The sequence below is a fragment of the Nicotiana sylvestris genome, chromosome 7 (genome assembly GCF_000393655.2).
Source record: "Nicotiana sylvestris chromosome 7, ASM39365v2, whole genome shotgun sequence".
NCBI lineage: Eukaryota > Viridiplantae > Streptophyta > Magnoliopsida > Solanales > Solanaceae > Nicotiana > Nicotiana sylvestris.
Window position 1 is genome coordinate 168,239,800 of NC_091063.1, and position 11,979 is coordinate 168,251,778.

An 11,979-nucleotide genomic window follows, 5' to 3' on the forward strand; every position below is an offset into this window, starting at 1 on the left:
CGCCTGGAGAGCAGGGAATACATTTCAAATCAGCAGTCAGGAGCCCGCCTGGAGAGTAGGGAATACATTTCAAGTCAGCAGTCAGGAGCCCGCCTGGAGAGCAGGGAATACATTCAAGTTCAGCAGTCAAGAGCCCGCCTGGAGAGTAGAGAATACATTCAAATCAGCAGTCAGGAGCCCGCCTGGAGAGCAGGGAATACATTTCAGTTCAGCAGTCAGGAGCCCGCCTGGAGAGCAGGGAATACATTTTAAGTCAGTAATCAGGAGCCCACCTGGAGAACAAGGGAGTACAATTTAAGTTTTAGCTTTCAAGTTCTTATTGATATTTGGTAACATGATTTAGTTTTACACTCACATCTATGCCCAGCCACCAAACTAGGCAAAAAATTTTCTTTATTTTGTCTATTTTGTTGAAGTCTGGAGCCCGCCTGGAGAGCAGGGAATACATTCAAGTCAGTAGTCAGGAGCCCGCCTGAAGAGCAAGGAATACATTTCAGTTCAACAGTCAGGAGACCGCCTGGAGAGCAGGGAATACATTTTACTTCAGCAGTCAGGAGCTCGCTTGGAGAGTAGGGAATACATTTCAAGTCAGCAGTCAGGTGCCCGCCTGGAGAGTAGGGAATACATTCAAGGTCAGCAGTCAGGAGCCCGCCTGAAGAGCAGGGAATACATTCAAGTCAACAGTCAGGATCCCACCTGGAGAGCAGGGAATACATTTCAAATCATCAGTCAAGAGCCCGCTTGGAGAGCAGAGAATACATTCAAGTTTAGCAATCAGGAGCCCTCTTGGAAAGCATGGGAATATAATTCAAGTTCATCAGTAAGGCGCCCACTTGGAGAGCAAGGGAATACAGTTCAAGTTCAACAATCAGGCGTCCACCTGAAGAAAAGGAAAAGCATCTCAGATTGCAGTTCAAGTCAGCAACCAAAGAATCTCACGGCAAAAATGCGAGTTAACAGTCTGAGGTGATCAATAGAAGTCAGTCACAATAAAGAAAAAAAGAGAGAAAGGCAAAAAGTGAATCCAAATGCAGAAGTTGATGGAAGATGTGAACTGCTTAAGACATGGTGGAAGTCACAAGCACTACATGTCCGGTCTTGATCCAAAAAGTTGTAGAAGAACGAGCTAGCACCTGCAACTAGCAAGCGTCAAGGTTCAAATCTAAGGTCCGCATGAAGAACCATTCAAGACTCAAGATCAAGCTTCAGAAGACTTATAGATAAGAATATTGTAACTCGTAGTTGACAGGATTAGCTAGTCTTTTTCATGTTTTGATTTTTGATATAATAACAGGACTGCGGATCGGAACCTCGGCGGAACGGCACCTCGACCGACTATCCACCTCGGTATACTCCATCATCTCACTAACCTCTGAACTACACGTGGCCTGATTCCTTTATATCCAAGGATATGTAGGCAGCTCAGATACCAGGGTTCGGTCACATTCCCCTTTTTCTCTTAGTTTTGGTCTCTTTAAATAAGTGTCGGGTCAAAATACCTGTCTAGTCGTTCTTTGTCCGAAAATGCTTCACATTTCCAGTCAAAGAGGGGCAGCTGTAGACATGTGATTTTCGACCCTCCCTAAGATTTTTTATATTTTAGCATGTATATATTTAGTTTAGGCCTAATATAGCTATTTCAACTCATTTTGTCTCTTTACTTTATTTTATTACAAGAAAAATAAAAATCAAAAAATATATATATTACTTTATGTATTTTGCAAAAAAATATATATAAATGGTACCTTATTTTTATCTTTATAAAACACAAAAATAGTTTCATATTTAGTTTAATTAATTAGGATTAGCTTTGGATTGTGTAGTATTTTTATCTTATTTTAAAAGAAGTCAATTAAGGTGTTGGATCACAATTTTAAGAGTTTTAGAGCCCAATTCTTGGCTCAATTTGGATTAGTTCATTAAGCTTAGGGACACTTCTAGACTCTTCTTTGGAACAAAAACAAATAAAGAAGACCCTAAGGACTTAATACAAAAAGATCTAGGGACTAATTGGCAAAATACACAAAAAATACACCTAAACCTAGACTCTACATATAGGTAAGGCCTAAAAAAATCTAAAGGGGGGTACATTGAAGAGCGCCATTTGGACTGAAGATGAGAGACAAGATCTGAAATTCCCCCAGGACGTCTTCTTCATGTAGAAGCGCCTAGCCCCCTACCCTTCTCCTTCAGCTTCGAAACCTCCATCGACGCCTGCTCTCTTCAACAATCGACAAACCTGACCACCCTTCGACTCCTCCTCTCATCAAACCAGCGACCCAACTAGCACAAACCTCGACACCAGCCGCTCTCTCATCAGCGAACCCGCCGGAAAACGAGCTGAAAAGGACCACCAGCGGCTGCTTATCCACCTCGTTGGCCAACGACCTTTCAGCCTTTCCTTCTTTTTGAACTTAGATACACACAGCCATTTTCACCTTCTTCTACACATCAAACTCCGTAGAAACTTTGAGTAGAAACTGATATGGGTGTGATCTGAATGGTTGTTCGAGGTTCCGGCGCTGCTACGTTCTCCGTTCGAGTCTGTGTCTGTTAGTCGAGCGTCGAAATAGTGTTTTGAATGAAGCTGTGTTTCATTAGAAGTTCATCATTGTTCGACGTCGAATCGTTAGCATAAAGGTCAGCAGTAGCTCGTTCCGTTTTCTATGAAGGTTTAGTTTCCGATTTGTTCTGTTCATTGCATTTTATTCTGTTACTATGTTATTAAACACATGTTTTTTTTGTGAAATATGTATGAGGGAGGCGTTTTGTCATATGGTTTGTTTTGCGTTTTTAGTTGATATTAGTTAGTAAATTTTCAAAGCGTAATTTCTTATGGGTTGTCTGTTCTTGATTGCAAAATTCTTGACATTTTTTTAATTGCAAAATTTTAGTTTCAAACGTGTTATGTGCCTATATTAGCTGTATTTTTCCCATTAGAAATTAAATTGAATGAGAAAAGGAAAAAGGGTTTTGAGGATTGGTTTATATTTTAGACAAAATGGCTTTGCTTAATAGAGTTCAGTTAAAAAATGTAACACTGCCTAGTATTCCCATTGCAGGCTTCGTAAATTTCCTCAAAATCCAAATTGAATATGGGTTCTTACATTGGCACGTTATTTTTGGTTTTAATTACTGAAATATTGATAGGAATTTGTTCAGCTATCCGTTTCAGTAATTGGCCTTCTAATAATGGTTTTGGTATTTGATAAATCGGATTTGCAAGAGATTAAATAGTTCGTGAATACGCGTGGTTGCTTTAGGCGCATAACTTAATAATATTACCTTCATAAACTCGGGTGTGCATTTCATGTGACCCAAATCAAAATCTTAAAACGTTGACTAAAATGTGTTTAGGATTGCGGGTGCATTTCATGTGGCGCGATTCAAAGGCACGTTTTAAATGACGCTCAATCTTCTTCAAAAAATTAATTAAAAGCGGTCAAAAGTTTAAAATGGCATCATATGTTAAAACGTGTTTCTAGAATTAGAGAGTTAAGCCGAATATAACAGTTGAGCGACCGTGCTAGAACCACAGAACTCGGGAGTGCCTAACACCTTCTCCCTGGTTAATAAAATTCCTTACCCGGATTTTTGTGTTTGCGTACTGTTAAATAGAGTCAAGCTTTTTCCTCGATTTGGGATTCAACCGGTGACTTGGGACACCATAAATCTTCCAAGTGGCAACTCTGAATTTTTAAATAAATAAATCCCGTTTCGATTGTCCTTTAATTGGAAAAACTCCCTCATCTACTCCCCTTCGGGGGTATAGGTAAAAAGGAGGTGTGACACCATGGTATTACTATCACAACTGATAGAAATAGAAAATGCCATAATCAGATCCCCTTGACTGTCCATACTACCTCTCCAATGTCTACCTTGCTATTTTCTTTGCAGAAACTACCATCCGTATTAATCTTGATAGTGTCGGGCAGAGGGAATTCCCATGTAACTTGTATTCATTTTTGGGGTGGTCTGAGCCTCTCAATTTTGTCACATAATAGGGGACATTCCATTTGAGTATAATCACCAGGAACAATGTTAGCAATGACAGGTTTCAAAGTCCAAATGATTTGGTGTCTCATAGTGTTCAGTTGAAACTTCTTCTGTTTTCCATATCTGCACGCATTCCTTTTGTTCCAGAGTTCCCAACATATGATCGTGGGAGCTATTTGAAGAATTTGATTGTGCACTTTATTGTTGGTAATTGTCTCCAACCATCTCTTAAAGGTAGCAATAACAGGTTCATGTTGGTGTTTGATTCCAAGTGCATTTCCGATATTATTCCATATGAAGTTGGCAACTTCACTACTATTGAAGACATGTTGCACTGTTTAGTGCATTTCCGATATTATTCCATATGAAGTTGGCAACTTCACTACTATTGAAGACATGTTGCATTGTTTCAACTGCGCAAAAGAGCAATAAGAACATCTGGAAATAATGTTAGTACCAAATCTGCAAATAACATCATCAATTTAGTTTTGAAAATTCTTCAAGTAATAAAAGACATTTTGAATGGGATAGACTTATGCCATATTTTGTTTATGAAATTATTCTTATGTTTTTTGAATCTAATAGAGTGCCATGTTGAGTTAGAAGAAACGTTTACGTCATTAGAGATAATCCAAACAGGAAAGTCGTCCTCATTTGGATCCCCAATTTCCAGGTGAGCAATATTATCAGTGATATGAGCAGGGAGAGTTTCATTGAGTTTGTCAATATTTCATTCTCCATTATTCATGAAGTTTTTCACCTGTAATTTAGTAGATCTCCATTATTGCAAGATGAACTACTATTTGGATTAATTCTTCGTTTCCATTTGTACAAATAACACGGTATAACCATTTTTCGGGCTGGTCATTCAAAAATAGCTAGCGTTTATTAAGTCAATAAAAAATAGTCACTATTTTGCTGCAATAGAGATCGGTCCAGCATAATATACTGGAGTTCGGTGCACCTGTGTATGAACTCCAACATATTATGTTGGACCGGTATACTTTGCTGGCTCCAGTATAATATACTGGAGACTGGAGCACCGGTGCTCCAAACTCTAGTATATTATGCCGGACCGGTATTCTTGCTGGAACTCCAGTATATTATGCTAGAGTTATAGTGTACTTATGCTGGAACTCCAGTATAATATGCTGGAGCTCAAGTATACTTATGCTGGAACTCCAACATAATATACTGGCGTATTTTCTGGATTTTGAACAGTATTTTTGAATATAAAAAATGGCTAAATTTCAGTTACTTTTGAAACTGAGCTATTTTGAATGACCAGTTGTAAATCTGGCTATTTTTTAATTTCGCCCTTTCCACTCCAAGCCGGCCCACAACCCATTGGGTCCATCGTACACCCAACAGAAGCTTTTTGAAAATTAAACTCTTTAATTTTTATTACATATTTGGACATTAAATATTTCAGCTTTTCAAAATAAATTTATATATTTAAAATACATAAAAATATTAAGTATAAATTATATTAATTAATAATTTAAAAAATTTAAATGACATATAAATATTTATGACCAAAAAATAATTCGATTGACTCCGAGATCCGAACAGTTTCCCGGAATTGCGATCGAGAGATCAGTAGACAAAAGCCACCGATCTCAACTCTCATTGACGGTAAAACCAGAAACTTCTTCTCTTATCCACCACCTCGAATCAAGAACCAATTCCTATACACTAAGCTTCCTCCTTGCATGCATTACAAGGTGACACCTTTCAATGCTACGTGTCAAATACCCACAACACCATCCACGTGTCACTTCCTAACCCTTCCTTCCTCCACGTGTCCAATCAAATTTCTTTACCACCCCAATATATAGCACGTCCTAATTCGGAGAACCACCACGAACATAATTTTCAGTATACTTACTCTTAAAGTTCCTAAAGTGAAGAACAAAACTTTGATTTTCTTCTTGCGCGCGTTAGTCTTAAATTTTAAAAGCAGAAGCAATGGAGTCAAGACAAGCAGTGAGAGAAGAAAGGGCTGCAGTGAAAGAAGAAAGAGCAGAAGCTGCTGCAAGATTAGCAGCAGACGAACTCAGTGATGTGAACAAAGAAAGAAAAGCTCAAGAATATGAACAAAAGCCCGGTGTTATTGGCAGTATAATCAAATCTGTTCAAGGAACTCTTGGACATGCTAAAGAAGCAGTCACCGGAAAAGCCCACGAAACCGCCGCCGTGACAAGCGACACCGCCGGAGTAGTGGCGGAAAATGCAAGACATTCAAAAGATGTTGCTGCTGAAAAAGCTAAGAGTACTGCAACTTCTGCTGCTGAGAAAACACAACAAGCTAAAGATAGTACAACTGGTAAAGCAGTAGAGTACAAGGATTCTGCTGCTGATAAGGCAAAGGAAGCAAAAGATGCAACTGTTGGAAAAATGGAAGAGTGCAAAGATTATGCTGCAGATAAAGCCAAAGAAGCGAAAGATAGTACGACTGCTAAAGCAGTAGAGTACAAGGACTATGCAGCGGAGAAGGCGAAACAAGCAAAGGATACAACTATGGAGAAGGCGAAACAAGCAAAGGATACAACTATGGAGAAAGCGAGAGAAGCAAAAGACAGTACAACTGCTAAAGCAGGAGAGTACAAGGACTACACAGCAGAGAAAGCGAAAGAAGCAAAGGACACAACGATGCAGAAGACTGAGGAATACAAGGATTACACGGCCGAAAAAGCGAAAGAAGGCAAAGATACCACAGTGGGCAAATTAACAGAGTTGAAAGATTCGGCTGCTGATGCGGCGAGACGTGCCATGGATATGTTAACAGGAAAAAAGGAGGAGACAAAACAGAAAGCCGGGGAAATGGCGGAAGCTACGAAGCAAAAGGCGGAGGAGACGGCGGAAGTTACTAAGCAGAAGGCGGAGGAGACGGCGGAAGCAGCAAAGCAAAAGGCACAGGATACTAAGCAAGCTGCAAAGGTTAGCCGTTTATAGCCTTCTGCTTAGTTTCTATTTAGTAGAATGTGGAATAAAACTATGGAATAAAATTATGGCCTTTGTTGTACATTTTTTTATGATGTCAATAAGATATTGCGCCAAATTTTAGAATGTTAATTATTGCCTATTAGATTTAACTTACGTTTTCACGGGACAAAGTAAATATTTTTTGCACTATAACTTTAGTTTAACCTATTATATATCTGGAAATAATAGGAAGTTAAAAAAGATTTAAGTTATTGATTCGATCTATGTGAGTTTTAGCTTGTAGGCGCTATGTTTTTCTATGATAACTTGTGTTGTATTGAAAAAATGATTTTTTACATGTGAACATATTTTAACCTATTATAGCAAGAAATACATATATTTTAACCTGTTATAGTGGAAATATTATAGCAGGAAAAGATAGGAAATTGAAGAAAAAAAAATATTGAATCCACCTATATGAGTTGTAGCTTATAGGCACGATGTGTTTTTATATATATAAACCTATTTCTATATTGAAAAAATAATTGTTGCACTCTTGAGTATATTTAACCTATTATAGCATGGAGTGATATGAAATAAAAAAAAATTAAGCTATTGATTCTACCTATATGAGTTGTAGCTTGTAGGCACTATGTTTTTTTATATAAACTTTTTTCTACATTTTCAGTGTATAGAAGTTCAATATATATAGTTAAACTCTCTAGGGTTGATAGGTATATTGTTAATAATGTCATTGCAGGAGAAATATCATGAGACTGAAGAAGCAACAAGGAGGAGAATGGACGATATGAAAATTAGTGAAGGTGGTGATTACGAGAAAAGGGATGAGAATAAGGCGGCGGCGGCTTCCGGCGGCGGTGGTGGTGGTATTTTTGGTGCACTTGGAAGTGTGCGAGACGCGATTAAAGACACATTAGCACCATCTAGCATGCGTGACACTACTACTACAGATGAGACGCGTAGCACCGGAGGATCAAAGATAGTGGTGGACGTGGAGGATACTCCGGCGGGGAGAACCGCCGCGAGGCTGAAAGTGGCCGATCAGATTACTGGTCAGACGTTTAACGACGTTGGAAGAATGGATGTAGAAGGCATTGCCGAGGTTGAGGCCAAGGATGCCTCTGGGAAAAATGTGAAAGTGAAATACTAGTAGTTGGGGTTCTGATTAGAATATATATTTGCTGCACATTTTGGTCATGTATTTTGTGTAATTTTTAAGTTAGTTGTGTTATATGTTTGTTTGTGTTACCAAGTAAAATATGTATTAGTATGAGATTTCTGTTCGGTTTCTTTTTTGTCTACTTTCCTTGTAAGGATTTTATAACTTGATGTGCCAGCGCCTTCCGTTTATGAGAAACAACTACTTAGTTATCTAAGGGGCTGTTCGAATGGGGTCCTAGGCGCGACGCGAATCTGAATATAGTCGGGTTTCAATAGGAGTGCCGGACACCGGATGGAAAATAAATTGCGAGTATAGGGAGACAAAAAAAATTGAAAAATGATATAGAGATACTTGTATTTAAGTCGCGTCTTAAAACTAAACTTAGTTATTTAAGCCTAGTATTACGAATAGAAGAGAGCGAAAAATATTAGATCAAAGCCACCTTTGCTGCTGGAGTTGATCTAATATTAAAGTGCTTGTTTCTACACACTTTCTTTGATGGCCTGAAGTTATGCATCGGGTGTGTACTTATTTGTTCCAATTGTTATGGATAATATTTCTATTTAACGAGTCAATGGAATCACCACTAACTTTTCATTTTTACAAATTTAAAAATAGAACCAGAGTCAGCGCAATGAGTGGATATCTTCCAGCACTAGGTGGGCGTGTGGTTATATCAAATAATCTGATAATATGAGTATTGTTCCATAGTTTTGCTACACTCTATTTTGCATAAGATAGTACTACTATAGTTCGAGGCGGATTTAAGATTCCATTTTTTTTTATTTTTTTTTGGTTTGAAGATTTGACGGATTTATGATTTGAATTTTGTGGAGCTGGGATGTTACCATGTCACGACCCGAATTTTTCACTATCGGGATCGTGATGGCGCCAAACATCACACTTGCTAGGCAAGCCAACGTTAGAGTGTCATTAACCAATTTCCTTTATAACTCATGAATAAGAGTAATCAATTTAAAACCACTAATCATAATTGCGGAAGTAACTAAACAATTTCTTTACATATAGATACTATAACTGATATTATCACTATTACTATCCAGAATTCGGTGTTACAACTCCACGAATATACTATGAATATCTACAAATATCGGTTTGAAAGAAATTACATCTGTTTTGAAAGAAAAGAAAACGGGATTTTAGAAACATAGGAGGGGACGCCAGGGCCTGCGGATGCCAACAGGACTACCTTGGGTCTCCTAGATGAAGTGTTTGCCACTGACCTCTCGATCAGCCACTACCAGCTCCAAAATCTGCACATAAAGTGCAGAGTGCAGTAGCAGTACAACTGACCCCATGTACTGGTAAATGCCGAGCCTAACCTCAACGAGGTAGTGACGAGGCTACGGCGGGGCAATTTAAATATAACTTGTATACAATGTGTAATAAAGCAGAAAAAAATACGGAACAAAATGAAACAGTAACTTGGAAGGAAAGAATACAGAACTCTGGTATCTTATCAATAACCAGCTATAACCAATCCTTAAATGTAAAGCCAATTATAAAATAACTTGCACGGTATAAGAGAGGTACATAAACACATAAACTGATGCGGCGCACATCCCAATTCCACCATATAATCAATATCAATACGAATGTTCACCCTTATTATTCCATTTCAATCCACCCTTATTTCTCCTGTTGCGGCGTGCAACCCCATCCCACCAGACAATAGCATTTCACCCTTATTCCTTCTCAATATATCACCCTTATTCCTCCTGTTGCAGCGCGCAACCCGATCCCACCATATCAGCACCAATCATACAATAAGAACATGGATTTCACAATTTAGCTTAAAACCTCCACAATATTTAAGCCTCAAACCAAAGTAAACAAAAGGCTATAAAATTATGAAACTTCACTCAATTAATACTTCACAGCGAGACCAACCAAAATATACCATGAAACACGGATAAACTAACTTAACCCAATAATAAAATACAATATAACTACGGAACAATTAATACCTTCAATAAAGAAAACAACATCTAACAAGAAGCAAATAAACATGGAAACACCAACAAGCATGTAGCAGTTAAGACAGGAAGACAATATATCAAGAACGGGGAAAGAAACAGGCTAAATAGATAATCTAGCGGCGCATAGGTACTCGTCACCTCACCTATACGCCACACATATGGATTTTCATATAGAAATTAAGTCGGGGATCCCTATTCTCTCAAGTCAAAGTTAGACACAACACTTATCTCAATCCAACGGCCAACTCAACGTTCAATTACCGTTTTTCCTCTAGTTTCCGCCTCTGCCCCACTCGTATCTAGTCATAATTAACTTAACAACATCAATTATCGCTAAAGAAGTCAATTCTAATACATAATTATAAGTTTTCCAATATTTTCCCCAAAAGTCAAAAATCGACCCCGGGCCCGCTTGGTCAGAACTCGAAATTTGGACCAATACCTGATGGCTCATTCACCTCCGAGCCCGGATATACAATTGGTTTTGGAATTCGACCTCAACTTGAGGTCTAAATTCTCAAATTTTGAAATTCATAAGTTCTACCCAAAAATCCCTAATTCCACCATGAAAATTTTATATTCTAGGTTGAAATCTTGTAAAAAGAAGTGAAAGATTGAAGGAAATGTGTTAAGAATCATCTACCTATGATTTGGGGAATGAATAAATAGCCATTGAAAAATCGCCTCTTAAGGTTTAGGTTTTGAAATTTTGGGAAATGAATCAAAAATCTCATCTAAGTCCCTTTTACACAGCTGCAAATGTCGCATTTGCGACCTGAGCTTCGCAAATGCGAAAAAGCTATTGTCACACCTCCTTTTTACCACCCGAGGGGGTATGTAAGGGAGTTTTTCCAATTAAAGTGACATTATTTGAAATTGGATTATTTTATTTATTTTTTACAGTCGCCACTTGGAATAATTTATTTTTTGTGTCCCAAGTCACCGGTTAATTTTTAAATCCCAAATCGAGGAAATCTTTTGACTTCATTTAAAAGTCTACGAACCAGAAATTCTAGATAAGGAATTCTGTTAACTCGGGAGAAGGTGTTAGGCATTCTCGGGTTCCATGGTTCTAGCACGGTCGCTTAGCGATTTATACTTAACTTAAATTGTTTAATTACTCATTTTAGGACCTATGTGCATTTATCCCTTTAACCGCTTTTAGTTGCTTGATTATTCGTAATTTTGAAAATTATCTTAAAAGGAGCCATGCGTATGTGCACTCATTTCGTTTGGCGCGTCAAGAATAATGTCACGCGTACGTGTCCATAATTAATCACGCTTTATTAATATTAAGAAAGTTTGGTCAAAGTTGCGCGAACGCATACCTCGATTTATTATTATTATTTTTTTAAAAAACTCATAATTATATTATACGAACGTATACATAATCAGATTTATTTATTAATATGTGCCTAAAGTATACTAGCACATTTGAATTTTTTCCTAATCTTTGAGATTGTTGTGATGCCATATTTATGAACAAGACATTATTGGGGAGCAAATAGGTTAGCTAACATGATCTATTACTTGGCTAAATTCCTTATGGTCCAAGATTCACCTTATGGCTCATTATTATTCTTTGCCAAGAAAGAAACAATTCTAATTTTTTCATCTACCCGATTAAAAGCATTTATTCAAGAACCCAAGATTACATGTACCACAATCGAAATAAAAACTAATTTAAACAATTTAAACAAAAACTAAGGCATGCTACTCAAACAACGTAGAATCACAAATCAACCAACACACGCACCAAGCTATCATAACATAATAAATAAGAATGAACATTGAGAAATTAACCTTTTTTGATGAATAACGTTGAAAATTGTAAAGCAGTCGGCTAAACAAAGCAACAATTCTTGGACATAAACA

The 11,979-nt window shown here is 37.7% G+C and overlaps 1 protein-coding gene across 1 annotated transcript; it reads left to right on the top strand.

Moving 5' to 3' along the window:
* The first annotated feature begins 5,914 nt into the window (after positions 1–5,914).
* LOC104218486 (late embryogenesis abundant protein ECP63-like) lies at positions 5,915–8,118 on the top strand. The gene is made up of 2 exons (XM_009768983.2): positions 5,915–6,936; positions 7,682–8,118. Exons 1-2 carry the CDS (start codon positions 5,965–5,967, stop codon positions 8,090–8,092), a joined length of 1,383 nt encoding a protein of 460 aa, XP_009767285.1. The 5' UTR covers positions 5,915–5,964; the 3' UTR covers positions 8,093–8,118.
* Positions 8,119–11,979: the final 3,861 nt, after the last annotated feature.